Source organism: Schistocerca serialis, chromosome 7 (assembly GCF_023864345.2).
Source record: "Schistocerca serialis cubense isolate TAMUIC-IGC-003099 chromosome 7, iqSchSeri2.2, whole genome shotgun sequence".
Lineage (NCBI taxonomy): Eukaryota > Metazoa > Arthropoda > Insecta > Orthoptera > Acrididae > Schistocerca > Schistocerca serialis.
In genome coordinates, this window is record NC_064644.1 from 309,412,669 (window position 1) to 309,435,316 (window position 22,648).

At 39.0% G+C, this 22,648-nt stretch overlaps 1 protein-coding gene across 2 annotated transcripts in view; it reads right to left on the reverse strand.

Annotated features, from left to right (window-relative positions):
• Positions 1–22,648, reverse strand: part of LOC126413318 (FHIP family protein AGAP011705-like) — a 244,294-nt gene that overhangs the window by 19,080 nt on the left and 202,566 nt on the right. For both annotated transcript variants that reach the window (XM_050083218.1, XM_050083217.1), the window contains exons 10-12: positions 16,087–16,273; positions 8,274–8,430; positions 6,711–6,861 (exon numbers count right to left, since the gene is read on the reverse strand). In XM_050083218.1, coding sequence (XP_049939175.1) covers positions 6,711–6,861; positions 8,274–8,430; positions 16,087–16,273 — 495 coding nt within the window. The remainder of the gene's footprint in view (positions 1–6,710; positions 6,862–8,273; positions 8,431–16,086; positions 16,274–22,648) is intronic.

The following is a 22,648-nucleotide window of genomic DNA, read 5'->3' on the forward strand; positions in this document are numbered from 1 at the left end:
GCGAATGGTCCTCGCCGATACCCCAGGAGCAACAGTGTCCCTAATTTGCTGGGAAGTGGCGGTGCGGTCCCCTACGGCACTGCGTAGGATCCTACGGTCTTGGCGTGCATCCGTGCGTCGCTGCGGTCCAGTCCCAGGTCGACGGGCACGTGCACCTTCCGCCGACCACTGGCGACAACATCGATGTACTGTGGAGACCTTACGCCCCACGTGTTGAGCAATTCGGCGGTACGTCCACCCGGCCTCCCGCATGCCCACTATACGCCCTCGCTCAAAGTCCGTCAACTGCACATACGGTTCACGTCCACGCTGTCGCGGCATGCTACCAGTGTTAAAGACTGCGATGGAGCTCCGTATGCCACGGCAAACTGGCTGACACTGACGGCGGCGGTGCACAAATGCTGCGCAGCTAGCGCCATTCGACGGCCAACACCGCAGTTCCTGGTGTGTCCGCTGTGCCGTGCGTGTGATCATTGCTTGTACAGCCCTCTCACAGTGTCCGGAGCAAGTATGGTGGGTCTGACACACCGGTGTCAATGTGTTCTTTTTTCCATTTCCAGGAGTGTAGCTAACATTTCATTCATGCTTTATTTCATTAAAATTTATCACTCACTGGATAGTTTTCAGACTGCGGAGAATAACAGCACATTTGACTTTTGGGTAAACATGGTCTTTAAAGGTATATCCATGACTTGCAGGCGAAGATGAAATTTTCATTGAGAATATAGCTGTTTATTTATAATCAAAACAATTCACTTAAGAGCTCACATTCTCCTCTTTCCAACAATCATTTTACTTTTTCCAAAAACTTGGTATGTCAAAAGGTTTTCATATTCAAACATTTCTGATCTTAAATAGTGATCATTTCCTAAATTCAGCACCATGCATTAGTAGTCCAGATTTTTCTGATTCCAAAAATGCCAACCATCACTAGAACAACTTGTTACACATGAATTGTATCTACAGTTGTGAATACAAACAACCATCAGCTGTTTAAGGAAATAATGACAATGAAAACCTGTGCCAGACCGGTACTCGAACCCAGATTCCCACTTTCCTTAACTGCTTTGGCTATTCATGCATGACCCAGGAATTCTACGTCATTCTTCTTACCAACACAGGCAATGCCTTATCATAAATAACTTGTTATAAATTGTTGAAGGTGTACAGCAACCAGGCACTTTAGGTTACTTTTTGCCCATTTTGAATTTTTCACAATATATTTGATTTTGTATTTTGTGAATCAAAACATGGTGCACATTGTAAATTCATTTTCTGGCCAAAAGAAAGTGGTTCACAGTGCAATCAACATAAGTGATTGTGAAATTATCTTTGAGAATATATTTCGTTAGAAGAAAACTGAAAAAACAAATGCACCAGAAGGACATTTCACAGGAAATCTATGTATCATCTGTTTTGATGAAAGCATGAAAGCCATCTGAGGATGAATCATGAAAAATTCTAAACTGGTAACGCTAGTTTCTTAGTAACCTAAAACCAATTCGTGGCTGGTTGCTGTATATAATCAACAATTGATTTCATACAGAAACCATGGACTCTGACCATGTCTTTACTTGACAAGATTACAATATCTTTTTACTTTATTAACTATTCAATTTGACATTTTGGTGGGTTTTGTCATCCCCAAGTACATAAATTATCCACACAAAACAGAACCTATAATTGTAGTCTCTGGCTGATGAGGCCACACTGCAAGCAGCTGTACGTAGTAGAAGACACAACTGGGTTGTGGGGGTAAGGAGGCGACTGGGAAGGGGAGGGGTTGGTTAGCAGGGTAGGAGTGGGGACAGTAAAGCGATGCTTGTGGGAGCATACAGAGATGAGGGGTAGAGAGGGTAGGTCAGGGCAGCTACGTGCAGTCCAGTCGGCAGGGAGGGGGTAGCAGAAAAGGAGAGAGGTAAAAAGACTGTGGGTGCATTGGTGGAACAGAGGACTGTGTAGTGCTAGAATGGGAACAGGCAACAGGCTAGATAGTAAGGAGAAAGACTAACAAAGGTTAAGGCCAGAAGGGTTATGGGGCTGTGGGATGTATTGCAGAGAGAGATCCCCCCTGCACAATTCAGAAAAGCTGGTGTTGGTGGGAAGGATCCAAATGGCACAGGCTGTGAAGAAGCCACTGAAATGAAAAATGTTGTGTTGGGTGGTGTGCTCAGCAATGGGGTGATCCAGCTGTTTCTTGGCCACAGTTTGTCGGTGCCATTTCAGTGCCATTCATGGGGACAGACAGCTTGTTAGTTGTCATGTCCACATAGAATGCAGCACAGTGGCTGCAACTTAGCTTGTAGATCACATGACTGGTTTCACAAGTAGCCCTGCCCATGAGGGAATAGGTGATGATTGTGACCGGACTAGAGTAGATGGTTGTGGTGGGAATATGTATGGAACAGGTCTTGCATCTAGGTCTATTACAGTGATATCAGCTTTGAGTCAAGGGGCTGGGAGCAGGGGTTGTGTAGGGATGGATAAGTAAATTGTGTACATGCGGTGGGCTGGGAAAGACAGTGGGTAGGACAATTCTCATTTCAAGGCATGATGAGACGTAGTCGAAACCCTGGTGGAGAATGTGATTCAGTTGCTCCAGTCCCAGATGGCACTGAGTCATGAGAGCCATTGCATCTGTAGTGACAAGCAGTCCCCCTCAAAATACACAAGAGTATCACTGAGGCCTTCACAGACATAATTACCGTTCCAATGTCGTACAGAAACAAAACCCTCAGACCTTATCTCTCCAGTCACCCATCACCTCCTAAAGTCCCAACATCTGGCCACAGAGGAGCCTTCCCCACGTGACTCAGAACACCCATGACTTGAGAAACTGAGTCACATTTTCTGCCAGTGTTTTGACTACCTCTAGTCGTGCCCTGAAACGAGGAATGTCCTACCCACCATCAGTTCCATACCTCCCACAATGGTATTCAGTCACCTAATGAACCTACAGAATATCCTCGTCCATCCCTACACACATCCTGTTCCCATCCCCTTGTCTCATGGCCCATATCGCTTTAATAGACCTAGATGCAAGACCTGTCCCATACAAGACCTATCTCATACATCCTCTCACACCACCTACTCCAGTCTGGTCACAAGCATCATCCCATCAAAGGGAGGGCTACTTGTGAAACTAGTGAAGCTGCAACCACTGTGCTGCATTTTATGTAGACATGACAACTAACAATCTGTCGGTCTGCAAAGAAGAAACAGCTGGACCACCCCATTCCTGACCACACCACCCAACACAACATTCTTCATTTCAGTGGCGGCTTCACAGCCTGTGAAATCTGGATCCTTCCTACCAACACCAGCCTTTCTGATTGTGCAAGTGGGAACTCTCCCTGCAATACACCCTATGTTCCCTTAACCCTCTTGGCTTCAAACTTCGCTAGTCATTATCCTTACTTATCCTGCCTCTTCCCTGTTCCCATTCCAGCATTACACAGCCCTCTATTCCACCAATGCAACCACAGTCTTTTTACTTCTCTCTTTTTCCACTAACCCCCCCCCCCCCCCCCCCCAATGCCCCGTCTAACATCTCGACGACCGAACTGCCCTGCCCTCTCTCCACCTCGTCCCTGAACACTGGCAAAAGCAGCACTTCACAGTCCCCAACATCTACCCTGCTATCCCTCCCCCTCCCCATCCTAGCCTCCTCCTTTCCCCCACCACCCAGATTCTTCTACCATCTAGCGTTGCTGCTTGCAGTCTAACTCAAACAGCCAGAGACTGTGGTCGTGTGTGTGTGTGTGTGTGTGTGTGTGTGTGTGTGTGTGTGTTCTATCTCTGACGAAGGTCTTGTTGGTCGAAAGTTCATTTTCTTATGATTTTTTTCGTATTATGCTCATCTATAAATAGGAATGGCGCTATTACATGATGTAAATTAGTTAGTTTGTGTTAAGTACCTAATTTGCAAACATGTATGTGTCGTCACCAGTCAGCTGGAGAACAGCTTCCATTACGTACATATCACATAGTCCATAGTGTTTCAGTGTTTGACACTGTGCCACAGCAGGTTAATTGTATGTCATTTGTGAAACACCACATTTTCATTTATTTATTTTTAACTTGGAGGCTTGGCATCAGCGAATGGATATTCTAGTGTAGTTTGCGGACTTTGACTTCGACATGCCAGACCAAGTTAATGCTGACCCAAACACCCATGCTCATGAGAAGATGTGTTTAACTGTGTCCAGATGCTGCTGATCATTATTAAAATCAAAAAAGAAAAGAAGGAGATTAATAATCAAATGATCTTGTGTCAGTTCATGATCAGCCCCATTTCAATGCACATGATTCTTGATTAACTTAACATTTTTATATGTGGCAATAGAATGTATATTGCAAATATGCATTAATTCATTTTATTTGTTGACTGTTAACATGTGGCATGATGAAACTTTTAATAATGACCTATGGTCTAAAATATTTTAGATTTGTGTAATGGGAGAGAAAGTCTGAAAGGCAGAAATAATACTGAGACTTAAGCATCCATAACAAAATACTAGGGTGAAATGTTGCCATAAATGTGTCTTTGGTCACCCAAATTCACATCAACTTGAAACTATGACAGAATATTTTAATGACAGAAAAGATCTACAAGTTATCTAAAATATCTAAAAGTATAAAGATAATTGCAATTTCTGTAAGTAGCAAAATTTTAACCTCTGAGATTATTTAAAGTTGCTGTACTGCAGTAATAGAGCATCTCTAATTCTCATAGCAATGCCAAACCAACAGCAAGAATCTTAGGCCCTATTAACTAAAGTTTTTTTTTTTTAATTGCAAGATATTAGAAGTTGTTATTTATTCTTTAAAGACTCTCTCAATGCACACCTGCACCAATCATCAATTCCACCCACTTAATAAAGCACTTGTTTAGTAGTCTTTTTGTTGTGCCTGTATGTGGCTCAACACTTCCACTACACAGTAAATATCTATCTTTTTCATAACACTGTCAAAATGTGAAAGTTATGTATTATTTGGCAATGGCACCAGACTGTGTAAAATGTGTATTCATTTGGCCCCTAACAGTTATGAACATTATTGTCTTAGCTTGTCACTAGAGAACTTAGTGACATGCTGCCTATGGATGTAATTTATCTATCTGGCACAAATGTTTAGACTGTTACTTATGACAAAGCTGATCCTCTCACAGGGAACACTGATTTTAAAAAAGAAAATTGCCACTGTTGGCAGGTGAGCAAACTTACACCACTATGCTGCGAGAAAATCAGCAAAGTACTACTTTGTTTTGAACTTAGTACAAAAGAACTGAAGCTGAAATATTCAATGCTAAACTACAAAATGAGTTCAAAAAATTTAAAAAATAAAAAAACTTAGTTTTTGGATGAATGACAAATTTAAATCTACAAGGCAAATTTTAAAGCACATTACATTTCGTTGCACTTGTACTCAAGCAATGGGAAACTGACCTGGAGCCCAGGATTGAAGATTCCTGAGATCAGTGAGCACACAGGAGTTAGCTGCCACTGAACAACAAGCATTACAATAATTCACTGCCCTTCTTCACCATTCCATGTGACTTCAGAACTGATTGTTCCCAAAGCAGGATTTGTAGAAAGTAGCTTGTAACATTTCTTTCCATCAATGAGCAGTTCAACTCCCATAAGAATCTCTAAGAACTCCCTGAGTCTGAGTCTTCCACAATATCCTGGCTTTTCCAGGAAATTCAATTTCCTTGTGAACTAATTTTCGAGGCACATCTCCACTCTGAGCTTGACATAAGGTAAACTACGTATCTCCATTGTGACTTACATAAAGCACAAGGTTGATCGTATTTTTAAAATTACTTTGTTAAGCAACTAATGGATATAACAATCACTTAAGAGATCACTGCTGCTTGCCTGCCAGATGGCTCCACATACACATACCTACCCAACCTTGATAGTAGAAAATGCTCTGCATTTTTGTGTGCTGCCCAGTCCCCTCAAATGTGGACACACACTGGCACTAGTCAGAGCTGTGCATAGTCTGTGCACCAAAGCAGAATCAATGCATAAGACACAACAAACATTGCATAGGTTAGTACTATGAAACGCCCAACCATTTCCTATTGTCATGGAACCTGAAATTCCAAAAGTTGGGAGTGCTTTAACCATTTCCATGTGTTCCTGCTGTTTGCTCTTGTTGTGTCTCCTAAAATTAAGTACTTGTCAGGCCAACTGCTTCTTCATCAATTTAAAACAAAAAATTACATGGGGTCTTATTTTTATATAATTATGCAATAAAGTCATTTTGCAGTGACCTTATTTTCTAGACTCCTTGAAAATGTTACGAGAACACCCCCCCCCCCCCTTTTTTTTTTGTTATTGCATGAAATTGTATGTGAGTACTTTTTGTGGAGAACATATCACCTAAAGCATATGTCAGATGTAGTATAAAAGAACAGATATCTACTAGAATGTATCACAAACAGTTTTATAAAGGTCATTCATTCTGACACTGGTCTTGGAGGTGGCAAACATTACTGAAAGCTGGAGAAAATTTCCCATACAAATGGTAGATCATATTGTATTCTCACACATTACAATCCCCTTGATGCTGTATTTTCCACCAGTGGGAAACATAAGTGTCTTACTCAAAAGGGGCCTAAGTGAGGATTAACATAGACCGATGCAAGATGCCTCTTCCATGGCAGATAACCAATTCATAAGAGCAGAATTCAAATTACATACCCACACGGCGCCATCCACTGGTGTATCAATAACATCTGGTGCAAGGCCTGCCAAAGCCTGTTCCTGTGTTATTGCTGCCAATTCTTTCAGCCATTCATCTAACAACACTGCACACATGGCTGCTGAGCGTACTTCTCCAGTTTCCAGCCAACTGCAACAATACATATTCTTATTATATGCAAGCCCTCAAATTATTCAATTAGTAGAATCAATTATTAAACTTAGATAATTTAAATGTAATAACATTGTATGACTCAGTATGTCTCTTATTAGATTATAAGTGTTGCAACAGCAATATGTTTGTGTGTATTCTTTAATGTTCTTTTGATAAGGTAGATGCACACCATATTAGAAGTTCTAAATTTAAAAAAAATAAATGAATACATATAGCTCTAATATGATCTTTTCATTTCAAGTAAGTAGTGTGTTTAATGTTACAAAATAATGTGTATATCGTGTGCGAAGTGACAGAGTGAGAAATGAATGCACACTGAAGCATTAAACATTTACATTATTAAAAAACTTATTTGTAAAAGAGTACTGAACATTAGAGATAAATCAAATGAGGCAGCAGAGTTTGAGAGTGGCCTTCTATTTGGGCAGGTGGAGGCACCAATCTTCCTACAGCCAGCCTTATTTAGGTTTTCCATGGTTTCCTTACATTACTTCCGGCAAATGCAGAGATGGTTCTTACTATAAGGTTGCAGCCAACTACTAGTGCCATCCTTATCATAGTAGACTACTTTTTACAGAACAGTTTCTTTGATGCAATGTCAGTAATAAATACTGAAACTTTATTGTAATTTACCAACAGAAAAATACTTTTAGTATTGTAAACAACCTCCACTTCTCTCCTGATCTAACTTCATTAGACAACAGATATGTACACCACTAATTCACTGTTTTGATTCACAGATGAGAAAAAAATTGTGTCAGAAGTAGCATATGTAACATGATTATCTACCACATGAAAATTGAATGTGAATAATAATTGAAAGAATGTACCACATCTGAGACGTCATTATCGAAAATGCATGTTAGGTACAGTATACATGAAAGGATATAGCTACTAGAAAGCGTAAGATACACTGTTTGTCTGAAGGTCATTTATTCTGACATTAGTCTTGGAGGTGGCAAACAGTATTAAAATCTGGAAAATACTTGCAGGACAGACAGTAGATCACACTGTCACTGAACACCATCCTCTTGCTTCCATATTTTCCATCAGTGTGAAAACTAGTATGTATCTTACTTGCAAGGTGCCTAAGACAGAATTTCTACAGATTTATGCAAGATGACTCTTGTGCAACAGATAACCAGTTCACGGACTCACAAAATAAAAAGAAGTGTGACATTTGGAACTGTGCATATGTTTTAGTGTTTTCTTAAATAGATTTACATGTAATACACAGAATTGTTCAATTAAGAAGTAGTTTAGGACAAGAGCATTTTCAACAAGTCCATTTCAAAAACCTTATAAATCCCCGCTTTTGTCTTCTCCAATCCTGTGCTTCCAAAACTACAACTGACATGCATTACAACTGACTAACAATTAACAAATACCTGTTACGAGGGCTTGAATGCTGGCTGCTATTATTCATAGGGCGCCCATCTGGTGTCTCTGAGATCTGGTTACTTAGGCTATGTACAGGGACTGAAACACCAGCTCGACGGAATACTGATGATAATGTAGATGTGAAGCTTCGCCTTTTGCTCTCTCCTGAAACAGAAGTATTGCACAACTGTGGTCTCTTTTTTTTTTTTCTTTTTTTTTTACACGTTAAACACACATGATCATTAATTTAATAAATACAGACAGCAGTGCAAGATTTTGTTCCCTGGTTCATAATGTAATTGTGTGACATGTTAAGTCAATGAGTGTTGTAGATGATGTTCATGCTGAATGTCCAAAAAGTGTGATAAGAGAGAAAAATGAGTCTACAATACATGAAATTTACACGTAAAGTGAACTAAAGTAACTGAAAGAGCAGTATATATGAATACATGTTTTGTGCTATTATATGTCATGGGATACATAAAAAGAAAATTTCTGAACATTAAATGCCTCAATACATTACAACATAGAAAACATGCTGTTCAAATGTGTCTCAATCAGTAGATTTGGCTACAAGTTCCCTGATATGATCCTAGGTGCACTCTTTTGAAACCAAATTTAAACAAGGGAACATTACTTCTGATCCAATATTTGGAACAAACCATATTTTTTTGTTATGTTTTACTTATAAGAATCTTCTTACCTAAACGAGGTCAAAATACTTCAAAGCTAAAAGGTATGATTACCGCTGTCCACCTACAAGTCATTCCAACCAATTTTGGCATAACTTTGAACTATTTTGGGTTAAGAGGGTGTATCTATCAGGGCCAACACCGGAATGGGGTAGGGTGTGGGGGGAGAGCAAAAACAATTTATTAAATCTCTTAGCATAAAGGGTGAACCGGGAAACAAATGAAAATTCTTGTGGCTATTGGAGGCCTGGTTAATCAGTTGTTAGAGGTGTTAGAGGAGGAGTGGGAGGAGGAAAGAGGGGCATAAACCAAGTTGTTAGTTTGACTGGAAAAATCAAGAACCAGAAACAAAGTTATATTTTAGCTGATTATTCGTTTAGATATAAGAAGGATGAAGGAGAACATATCATATTCATGAAAATGGATATAAACATAAAATAAGCATATTTTGTACAGATAAGGCTATATAGACATGACCAAATACTGGAAAAAGGAATGCTTACAGATGATAAAAACTTACGGTACCCACTGAGTATCTGGGAAATTATCATCAAAAATTTTGATTCCTTATTGTGCTGTCTGTCATACAGAGAAAATGAAAATTAATTTGTGGAGATTTCTATGCTAGCTTGTTTTAGGAATGTGGCAGAAAAAATGATCGCAATGTGCTACTAACCACTTACGATTTAGTATGAGTCATAATTTCCCTAACTGAGAACAATGGAACAGTAATACCCAAAGAGATAAACTTTTCATACAATGAGTGGAGATTAAACAACATATGCCTGCACTGTGGTCACTGCGTTCTCCGATAATGACACATGTATCCTTGCAGGTAGCTAAATGTGATCTTAGAGATGTGGTCTGCCTATGCAACTAAATGAAAAGCTGTTTCTTTTGGGCAGCAACCATTTTGGTTCTTTTTATTTGTGAAACATTTTCTGCACCTTGAAATATGTTTGTCTTATGTATATAATGTCTGCATTACATAATGATTACAGATAAGCTACTACACTGCAGTTTTTTATTATTCTCTTGTTGTTAAATGAGAAACAACTTTTGAAGAGCAAGTTTCATAGGGTTAAATTATTATTTGGATCTACTTATGATTTTGTGATCTTATTAATCCATATGTGTTGTCCTGGAGTTGTATCCAGATGGCCTATGTACAGGAGGATGTCAGATTTTTTGCATCTTTTTAACACATTTCTATTGAACACTTATCTTTCACAGTTCCCTGTATGTTGTTAGTGTGTGTGTTTACTATATCCAGTATTTCCAACTGTCGCTGTGTATTGTTTTGTTCATCTTTAGTTTTTGTTGTGGTGTTAGTTAAATATTTATGTTTCTTTGTTTGGAGTGTCCATGTGTTTGGGAGATTAAGTTGTTATTTAACCTAGATATGTTCTGCATCTCAGTTAGTGTTTCAGTAGCTAAGATAATCAGTGAATTGTTACTTATTTTGATTTAGTCATTTAAATTTTCTTGTTCAGTGCAAGGATTCTTTAGTGGAAATTTTGATGTAACATTAGGGGTTTTCTGTTGTAGTTGCTCATGACAATAATTTTTACATCCTGTTCCATGTTAGATGGTCATGCCCATGCTTTATTAGGTGTTCAGCAAAAAAAAAATCAAATGGCTATTTTAATACTTCCAGCCTCTTATGTGTTGTTTGTATCTAGTTTTGAAATTTCTGCCTGCACATTCCCAGATAGAGCAATTTGTGATCTTGACATTTTAACTGAGGTATAGTAGCTCTTCAAGAACTGCTTGTTTTTCTTTTCTTTTCTTTTCTTTTCTTTTTTTTTTTTTTTTTCCTCATTGGTGTTTGTAAATGTGATACGAGTGTGATTCTTGTTTTATACTTTACATGTTACCCTTCTTTCTTTAGTGTATTTCCTATTCTGTTTTTTATTTGTGTTTGTGTAATAAAGTGCAACATTTCTTCTTGTTAGTCATGTCATGAGTGTTCCCCTTCTGTGTGTTTGTGTGTGTACTGTAGTGTCTGTCCTGTTTGTGTTTAGTGGTGCTTGTGTCCTCTGCTTACTTTCATTTTTCTTGGGCTATTTTTATTTATTTATTTATTTTTTTTATTTTGGGGTTGAGTTTATGTATTCTGTTGACATTTATCCATTGTTTTTGGCTATGAGCTGTACTGTTTACAACTCTTTTTCATAATTTTCTCTGCTGAGTGGGATTTTATCTAGCCTGTGTATGCTGTGCTGAGACTAACTAGTTTGAAGTTTTGTGGGTGGTTTGATGTGGTTTGTGTAGTTGTGTCAGCTGCTGTTTGCTTTCTGTGAATGTCAAATTTGTGCTTATTGCGATCTTTCTTTCTTGTTATATCCATCACTATTTTATACACCATCCTGGTGTCCACAGGCCAACTATCATACATTGGTCAACTAAGTACCAGTCCAGGACGACACATATGGATTAATATGATCACAAAATCACATGTAGAATCAAACAGAAATTTAATGTTATGAAGTTTGTGGTCCAAAATGTTTTTTCTCACCAAACAATAAGAGAATAGCAAAAAATTGTAATATAGTTACATATCCGTAATCATTATCCGGCACTACTTCACCTTTTCTACTTTGAAACACACCACTTCTTGAGGTATGCATTTTAGAACCCATGTTTACTAGACCTTTTTGTTTCGAATGATCAAGGCTGTCATACTCCTGAATATCATCCATTCCTATTGTGACACCTAATCTAATGTCCACCCCCGTAACTGAGTGGTTAGTGCGACAGAATGTCAATCCTAAGAGCCCAGGTTCAATTCCTGGCTGGGTCAGAGATTTTCTCCGCTCAGGGACTGGGTGTTGTGTTGTCCTAATCATCATCATTTCATCCCCATCGACGTGCAAGTCACAGAAGTGGCATCAAATCGAAAGACTTGCACCCGGCGAACGGTCTACCCGACGGGAAGCCCTAGTCACACGACATTTACATTTACGTAATCTAATGCAAATATTATTTACATAAAACAAACACGGACATTGTGGTGACAAAAGTTATTGGATAGTGATACACACATATACAAATGGAGGTAGTATCACATATACAAGGTATAAAAGAGCAGTGCATTGGCGGAGCTGTCATCTGTACTCAGGTGATTCATATGAAAATATTTCCAACATGAATATGGTTGCAAGATAGGAATTAACAGACTTTAAACGCAGAATGGTAGTTCGAGCAAAATGAGAGTAGCAAATTTTATGTAGGGTTGTCAGTGCTAACACACAAGCAGCACTGTGTGAAATAACTACAGAAATCAATGTGGGACATACTATAAGATTATATGTTTATGTTTCATTTAAATTTTTATAATTTGTTTTGCTTTAAAATTTTTGAATATTGGTACTATATTTTCTGTAGATGTAAAATAAAGTGTGCTATACTGGATTTTTAAGTTCTTTGCATTGTATGTGAGTAATTTATGTAAAATACTATGTAAATTGTTTATTATGTTAAATAAGTTTCTGATGACATTTTGTATTTAAAAATATTTGTGTGTATAAATTGTTCATACTGATATAAATTTGACACTTTAAGAAATGGTCATGCTTAGGAACAATGTAAGAAATAATTGTTGTAAAAGCCAGTGCACTTTTGTTCAAAACAAAAGTGGCTCTGAGGAGTGGAAAAGGTGGCACGGGTGAATTCACATGCTACCTAGAGCAAGTGCAGGAAGTCAGTCACACAGTCTGTAGGCAAGCAGTCACTGAGGCAACACCTTTGTGGAGCAGGAGAAGCTTTGCCAGCAAATTTGCAAAAAAATGCCTCGGTTGGAGATCGCAAACGACTTACAGCATAGCAGCAAGTTGCTGAGTATGTGAAATTGAACAAAGCCAAGAAGAGGAATTGAGCTCATACAGCAAGATACTTGCAGGTCGTACTGTGGGTAGTGTAGCCATCATAGCAGTTCGCCATACCCAAGCCTACAGCCACCAGATAAGATTTTTTTGTAATTTTACTTTTGTAAAATGTGAACCATTAATGTACACTGTGTTTTTAAAGAAACTGGTTCACCCTGTTATTTCATCCTAATCATACGTTTATATAAGGTTCCTTCCTGGTGTTTGATTAAACCAAGTACCCTGTTTTACACACTCATGAACTGCCAAGTTAATATAAAGAGGCACCATTTAAATTGTTTTTGTGTAAAAAAAAAAAAGTTTTCTTAATTATTGCAAAGAGTTATAGTAAAAGTTTGCTTACATAAAATTCAATCAGAGTGAAGCCAAGTTACTAGAATCTGTTATGAAATGTTAAGTATAAAAAGTGTGTATTTTAGTATTTAAGTTTGTTGCTTATGGAAAGTGCTTTTCTAAATGTCCCTTGTGGCCTTTTTTTTTTTATTTTGCTTCCTTGAAGTTATCTACAGGGCTTTTTCTCTTTTAAAAGCTTAGTGTATAAGGGTGTAGTCCAACATTGTTTAAGTGGAGTAATATTTATTTGAAGAACCGTATTAAACAATAGCAAGAAAGTAGGCAAAATTCATACTTCTGCTTTTCCAATACTTCACTGTTTCATTGCCTGGATAGGCTGGGGACCATTAGTACACGTTTTAAATCACTAAATGTACTTGGAACTGAGTTATCCTAGCTTCAGTATAATATTATTCACACTGCGTTTCTATCTAATTGCTGGGTAAGATCTTAGGAAAAGAAGTGAATAGTCAGATTTACTTATTCATTAGACACAACACACAGTCAAATCCTGTAAAAATGGTAATTATTGATTAGCTTCTCCTATTAACAGGACTGCCTTCCCATAGTGTACTTTATTTGGAAACAACCTAATTTTTAGAAAGGGGGTTATACATGGCTTTTCTTGTGAGAGGACTATTTGTTCTGTTGGTGTGTAGTATACGTGGCAACATAGAAACAGGGTTTTCTGTTATTTAGATAAAAGCATACTAAAGTACAATAGTAGGATAAGGGTTACAGTACGACAAATGTATCAGAAGATACAGTGCAGTGAAATTTGGCTTTAATGGGCTATGGCAGCAGACAACAGATATGAGTGTCTAAGTAACAGCACGACATCACCTGCAGGGGACATAATCGGGAGTTCAATTCGTGCACAAAATCCTACACTGGCAACACTTTCACAATTATGGACAGTGATGGAGGCAGCATGGCTCAATATTTCTTCAGAGGACTTCCAACAACTCGTTGAGTTCATGCCATGTTGACTTGCTGCATTCTGTAAGGCAAAAGGAGGTCCAACATGATATTAGGAGGTATCCCACGACTTTTGTGACCTCAGTATATTACAAGCCACTGAAGATGCTTCACAAATTAGTAATTTTAAAAGAGAAAAAGAAAAGGGTGAAAAGCCAAAAATAGATTATTATATTAGCTACATACCTACTACACAAGCCACCATACGGTGCATGGCAGAGGGTACATTTCACCACTACTAGTCATTTCCCTTCCTGTTCCAGTCCCAAATAGTGCAAAGAAAAGAACAGCTATCTATATGATTTCATCCAGGCCCTAATTTCTCTTATTTTATTTTCATGGTCCTTATGCAAAATGTACATTGCCAGCAGTAGAATCATTTTGCAATCAGTTTCAAATGTCAGTTCTCTAAATTTTCTTAACAGTGTTCCCTGAAAAGAACATTGCCTTGCCTCCAAGGATTCACATTTGAGTTCCTGAAGCATTTCCATATCAGTGTGTTTTTCAAACCTACTGGTAAAAAAATCTAGCAACGCAACTCTGAATTGCTTCAATATCGTCCTTTAATCCGACCTGGTGGGAGTCCCAAAAACTCTAGCAGCACTCAAGAATAGGTTGCACTAGTTTCCTATATGTGGTCTCCTTTACATATTACCCACTCTTTCCTAAAATACTCCCAATATCCCAAAGTTGAATATTCACCTTCATTACTACCAGCCATACATGATCGTCCCACTTCATATCACTTCACACAATTATGCCCAGATATTTAACCAGTAAGACTGTGTAGAGCAGTACAGCCTAATGCTGTATTTGAACTCTATGGGATTGTTTTTCCTACTCATCTGCATTAACTTACATTTTTCTACATTTGGAAGAAGCTGCCATTCATCACATCAACTGGAAATTGTGTCTAAGTCATATTTTATTCTCCTACAGTCAGTCAAGGATGACATCTGTTAGCATAGGTAACATACTGTGCCTACACCATCCACCCAACAGTTTCCATCCCATCTCTGTCCTATCATCTCCTCCCCATTCTCGTCTCCATTCTCTTTGTTTGCCACCCTCTGCCAAAGCATCAGCCCACCTTTCCTCTCCTTTCTTGCTCCTTTTTTCCCCACCTCCCTGCCCCACAATCTCCTGATGCTGCACCTTTTGGCATTCTAGTCCCTGCACAATCTGCCAGACAGCATTCCCCACCCATACACTACTATCCCTTCCCCTTCCCTGTCCTCTCCAGATTGCTGTTTGCATTCCACGTGACAGTTGCACTCTGGTCTGACATGCCAGAGTTGGCAGTCATGTGTGCATGAGGTGTGCTTGCTTGTGTGTATGAATGGCGTGTGTTTCTCTTTTGCTGGTGAGGCTGTGGCTGAAAGCTTTATGCACGTGTGTTTTAATTGTGCTTGTCTGCAACTTAGCATGTCTTCTTTACAGTAAGTAGCAATCTACCTTCTCCAGCTCAATTCTCTATTTTGTATTCCCCTACAGCAAATAGTTTAAAGTTCTGCATTTACACAGGCTGCACTAAAACCTGTATTAGCATGGGATTCCAATTTCTTTTTCTTCCAATAAACACAATTTGTACATCCACTTCTGTGCACCAGAATTTTTAGTCCTCTTTTTAGTTTCATTATCACAACAACTTCCCTTTGCATTTATTTCACCTTCATGTTCACACAAAGCTATGTATTATTACATTTCGTGATATAAGCTTGAAATCGTCTTCATTCAGTATCCCATAAACTGATTACTCAGCATAAAAAAGAAAGGAAAATTCTTTTATCAGAAAAATATTCTGCACTGTCATTGAGAAAAGATATAATCTAAAATATATATAACTACAGTGAAACTAATAATATGTTTCACATCATCAGGTGGTGTTGTATAAGTTATTTACAGAACACGTTAAAACTAACACTGGTTACCCCTGATAAAATTATTGCCAGATGGATCAGGTGATGAGCCAGCTGTAGCCACAACAGCACGTCGGGCATTGGCGAGGCGTTCTTCACGAGCCAGTAAGAAATCTCTTGCATCAGTTACCAACTGCTCTGCACGGCCAGGAGCTCGAGACAGGGTTGCATCCAGCCGATGCTTCAATGACCCCAGAACCTGTCAGCAGAAAGATATTACATGATTTAGCTCACAATAATAACTACATTTCAATGAATTAACTAAAAACCAGATAATGCAAAAGGAATTTTTTATAAAAACTCAGTAGCATAACAATTATGAACTGTCAATTTCTGCAGATAATGATGTTTAGATTGCAGAATGTATTTTTATAGAATCAAAGGAAAATTCCGTCAAGAAAACTAATAAAATATGAGTCAGAACTGCTGGCTAGCACTTACCTTCAGGACATGAAAAGTGTAATACTGCTGATAGATACAATAAAAGTGGAAATCATACTGTTTCTAGCATTCAGAACTAACAGCAGTAGGAGGAATGGATAAGTGGGAAAGTTAAAAACAAAGAGCATAAAGGTGGCAAAAGTTAAAAAGGTAGAGCAAGTCACTCAAATCCCAAGGTGAGATGGCCCCAACCTCTAGTGAGAAAGAAACTGGTGGTTCCGAAAGCTGGGAAATGTATCACTTTTACTTTTATATGTATCTATCTCTTTCCTTAAAAGGACACTTTAATTTTTCTATAGGTGGCATCTACGTTACTCATAGTCATATGTGCTTCGACAGCCTGGCGTTTCCCATCTAGCCATTACTGCTCTGCAATATTGCACTTTGTATCAACATCATTTTTAGATGCTTACAATCCCTTTTCCCTGCTTCATTTGCTGCATATTTATATTTTCTTCTTTGATCAATTAAATTCCATAGCTCTTGTGTTACCCCAAGGATCTTTGCTGGGCCTTGTCTTCTTGTCTATTTGATTCACTGCTGCTAAATTACTAAATCTCTTTAAGCTACCCATTCAACTTCTATTGTATGACTTTCTCTTCTTTCAGTCAATTGTCACTTAATGCTACTTTCGAAACTCTCGAACATCTCTGGTTCTTTCAATTTATCCAGGTCCCATTTCCTTAATTTCCTACCTTTCAGTAATTTCTTCAGTTTTAATCTGCAGTTCACAATCATCAAATTATGGTCAGAGTCCACACCCACCCTCGAATATGTTTAGCCTTTGGAGAAAAAATAGCCCTTGAGTGATTTTTACAACCACACAAGGCAAGCCCGTACCATACAAAGAAAGGAAGGCTGAAATGTGTAAGGTATACATAGAGGGTATATTCAAGGGAAGTCCGCCTCCACAGCCGAATGGTCAGGGTGGCTGACTGCAATGCGGAGAAACAGGTTCAAGTCTCGGGATTGCCAGGAATTTTTCCTTGGTCGGAGGATTGTAACAGGGTGCACTAAGCCTCGTGAGGCCAAACTAAGCCTTGTGAGACCAACTGAGGAGCTACTTGACCAATTAATAATGGTTCCATGGACAAGAAATCCAACAATGACTAGAGGAGCGGAGTGCTCCTCCATTTCCCATCAAATGACACCACCGGCGTCAGTCAAGCTCAAGTGGCCCATCTAGAGCCATGATGCGGAAATTTAGCTATCTACTTTACCTATATAAGGGAGGCAAACTTGAATACAACATTGCAGAAAGAGAAGAGGAAGTAGATGAAGCTGACTTCGGATATTTGATACTGCAAGAAGAATCAGATGGAATACTAAAGGATCTAATAAGGGGTGGTTCCCCAGAGGTGAGATCTACTTTTTGAAACCATCTCCATCATGGCACATATTAGAATCCCAGATATAACACCCTACAGCCATTCACTAAAGTACACCCCTGTTTGTGAATAATCAATCAAAAATAATGTCACGCGATGCTCAAGAGCATTAAAATTAATAGTTATTTACAGTGGTGCAGTAGTGCAGTGGTCAAGATAGGTTTCTGACTTGTTGAAGGTTGCAAGTTTGAATGCTACCAGATGGTTTGAAATTTTCATTTTTAAATCTTTACTGTAATGACTTTGATCATTATTTTATTAAATTAATTGTTTTTATTTTCAATTCTTTGTCATGTCATTTTAATCATAATTAACTTTTCCATTCATTCAATTTCTTTTGCCTACCATTCTTTTTTCATTTGGAATCTTTGTACAAGTAATTTTAATGATTTTTATGTATTAGCTTCAATTTAATTTCTTCATTTTATCACTTTATATTTCCATTTATGTTACTGCTTACATTATTTCTATTTCTCACTTAGGTTGAGTTTTCATTTATATATAATCTTTTCCTTCTGAAAAATCTTCATCTGCACTATTTTGTGCAAAGTGCAAACTAATTTATTTTTTAAATGTTTGTTTGATGAAAACCATCTAAAAATGTACATCTTGCAACAAAAAACATATTCTTCACACCACTGTACAGCCAATATAAATATATTATTTGTACTTTTGCTTTTTAACTGACAGATCGAAATTTTCAAATGTTTAAATTTAACAATAAGTACATAAATACAATTAAAATCACACTCTCAAAAAATGAAATAATTAAAATAACACAGCATAGGATTAGAAATAAAAAATACAATTAACTGAATAAAAATAATTATCAAAGTAATTTCAATAAAGATTTAAAAATTAAAATTTCAAAGCAGATAATAGGATTCAAAACCGGCTTCTTCAGCATGTCCGAAATGTATCCAAACCACTGTGCTAAGCCACCACTGTACATAATGTCCTTAATTTTAATGCTTTAGTGCAGGGGTGTACAATCTGCTTGCAGCCCAAACCAAGCATGAATTGAATATTTCCAATCGTTGCACAATGTTATTCTCTCACCCCCCCCCCCCCCCCCCCCCACCACCAACCCTCCCACCCCCAGCAGTTTATTGTTAGTGTTGTGTACATCATGTGCAGCCCAAAAATATTCATCTTCTTTGAATGTTGCCCAGGTAAGCTAAAAGGTTGGACACCCCTACTCTAGGGCATCACGCAACATTCTTTTTCACCAATTACTCGCACGCAAGGTCCCACTCTGGTGAATGGCTGCAGCGTGTGATACCTGAGACCGGTAATCTACACCACCACACAGTTGGTTTCAAAGGGTTGCTCCCATCCCTGTGGACCTCCCATTGTAAGTCAAAACAAGGCCCTTGGGGTAGACTTGAATAACAAAACTTCACCTTTACGTAAGATTTGTATGTACCAAGATAAATATCCTCAGACTTGAAGGGAATACAGTAATTCCTATTTCAAAGAAGGCATGTACTGATAAGTGTGGATAATGCCACACTATAAGCAGAATAAGATACAAACCCGAAAGCAGCATCACCAGTACAACACTTAGCACTGAAAGCATGTTTATTACAAATACCAACGAACAGCTAGAATGGAACTGAACTCATGAACAGAGTGTGCTGCTCTTAATACAGACTTTGAATATTGCAGAAGATGCAAACCTACAAACATAAGAAATCTCTGAAATCTTCCAGAAAGAATGAATACTAAATAATTGCTTTTGGGTGGGTTTGAACTGGTGCCCTGCAGCTTTCCAGCCAGTGATGCTAACTGATATGGCACACTGCATGCTGCACAGCTTGTGCCCTGCTCCCTCTCATGGAATAACAGCAAATTGCCAACTACAGCACCCTGGATTTAAATCTTGTCAATGCTCCCCTGGATGGCAGCACTGGTGGATCCTCACATCCTGGTTAAGTTGTCACATACTCTTCACTATGGCGTGCATCAAATGTAGCCCTTCCAGTAGAAGCTTGATGGTCGGCTAGCAGGTCTTCGATTTCCTTTAACAGCCCCCAACGTCAATTTTCGCATCAGTACTGTAGTAGGGCTTCATTCGGAGGACACAGATGACACATTTGTACTTTTGTCTTCCGTATGTGTGGACACAATCCTCAACCTCATATATCCTACCCAGTACGCAATTAATGATACAAAATGGCCCAAATTAACACATTAGTAACTTTTTTCGAAGTCCTACTTTCTGCACAAGCATCAAAATCCAAATCAAGTCTCCCACGCTGCATCTCACTGGTTGCTGCTTGGCATTGTAGCACTCTCGGTCCTTCTCTCGGACTTCCAAGGTCCTTATGCAAGCCAGCTGTGTTTTCTTCTTTGATCCTAGTGATGAGGTGTTTCACGTATTCATCCTTCAGGAACTGCGTATCAATTCTCATTACGGCCTCACGACTATGAAACAGAAAGAATGGTGTAATGCCTGTAATGTCTGGCTCTCAGTGTTATATGCAAATTCAAGGTGGGCAGCATTGTATCTCAGTATCCCTGTCTGCCATCAATGAACATCAAGATCATATCTGCCAACATCTGTTAAAGTACTCTGTGTGGCTATTTATCTGTGGATGATAGACAGTTGTCATTCTGCATCAGGGATAGCTCTGATACTACTCTTAACTGCAAAACTTTCCCACAATCAAAGATCACCGCTTGGGGTGTTCTGCACTTCAAAATAATGTCTTCTATAAAGAACCTTGCAATTTCTGGGGCTTTGGCAGTCTGTGCAGCTTTGGTGACAGCATAGCAGATGACATATTCACTGCAGACCTGCAGACTATTATCCATCCATCCCCCCCCACCCCCCCACCCCTTTTTTTTTGGGGGGGGGGGGGGGGGGGGGACGACCTACCCAAGGGGTCAATTCCAATTTGCCCCTTATGTAACTGAGGCATGTGTGTCCACAATTGGGACTGATTACAGTGGCTCACATAGCGTCTAACAGATTGCTAGTGACTTGGCCGGTGATACCTTTGTCTGATCCTGTCTAGTGTCTTTGTGAATCCCAGCTTATCAGATGTTGGTGCATCATGAAATACTTTAGGACTGCTGATGCAGGTGAGCTGGGATGGTGAGCCACTATTTCCATCCTATTGGATCAATGTCTTTCTCATATGGGACTTAACATCTGAGGTCATCAGTCCCCTAGAACTTACTACTACTTAAACCTAACTAACCTAAGGACATCACACACAGCCATGCCCGAGGCAGGATTTGAACCTGTGCCCGTAGCGGTCACGCGTTTCCTGACTGAAGCGCCTAGAACCGCTCGGCCACACTGACCAGCTCCATTTATTACTTGGAATCCTACTTTACTCAGCTCCACATTCTTTAAGGCTTCTACAGTTTCTTCATTCAGCAGAAACATCATTTAATGCAGCAATCCAAAAGGATTCCTTGAAAGGTAGTCTGTGTCCTTGTTTTTGCATCCGTTTTTGTATACCATTGTGAGTTAGTACTCATGAAGCCTCGAGATCATCTCACCAGACAATGTGATGAATCCTTTAGACTAATCAATCAGCACTGGGAATCAGTCACAACAGTCAATGGTTTGTCAAATAATATGGGCAGCCCTTGTTGAACGCCCAAACAACTGCAAGGCACTGTTTCTCAGTTGTAGGAGTTTTTCCTCACAGTCTTGAAAATTAATCTGCAATCATAAGCTATCATCTTTTTCATCAACTTCCAGAATATGTATAAGAGTGCCCCTATCCAAAGACAGCTGTTGTCAGATAGAAGTTCTGCCTTGGCATTCTTTTCATACAATGCTAGAATTGGAAAAGTTGTTAGCACCACCTTAAGGACAAGGAAACATCTTTCTTATACCACATACCAGGAAAATTTGGTATCTTCCTGCCGTAGTTCTTGCGAGGTACATAACTTGTCACAGAAGCTTTATGAATCGCCAGTAGCATGAGCAAATTTTGAGGAAACTTTTCGCACCACAAATGTACTTAGGAGTCAAAACTCTGTCATTTTTCTTTCTTTGGTGAGGAACAGGCACTCTTTCAGATTCAGGCATAGACCTGCAGCCTGAACACACTTCAACTATTGTCAGATAGCTTAGAGAACCTATATGCGTACAGAGAGAGAGAGAGAGAGAGAGAGAGAGAGAGAGAGAGAGAGAGAGAATGGCAAATGTTGTTAAGCCCATATACAATATACACAGGTGGCCGCCATTCTCTCTCTCTCTCTCTCTCTCTCTCTCTCTCTCTCTCTCTCTAGGCTGTCTAAGGTGGCTTAGATGTTCTTCAAATGTCTTAAAAAAATTACCATGTCATCTAGATAGCAAAAACATGTCATCTGTGTAAGGTGTTGAAGCAGTTTGTCCATCGGTTCATTGGAAGGTGTCTGAAATGTTACACAATCCAAACGGGATAACTTTGAACTCATGAACGTCGTCAGGAGCTATGAAAGCAGTCTTTCCTCCATCATCCTCATCAACCTCAGTTTGCTGGGAGCCTGACTGCATGATCATAGTGTAGGGCGACCTCAATGCACAGTAATGGACAGACACCTTCTTTCATTATTTTGTTCAGTCATCAGTACTAGATGCAGAAACACTAGGTGCCATCCTCCTCTTCTACAAAGACTGCAATGGAGTACCAAGGACTCTCTAAAGGTTCAATGATGTAATACTGCAGCATCTTCTCTACCTCCTTGCAAATTGTGCCTATAAGGGTGTTAGCTAAGTGTGTCACCCTATTTGATACAGT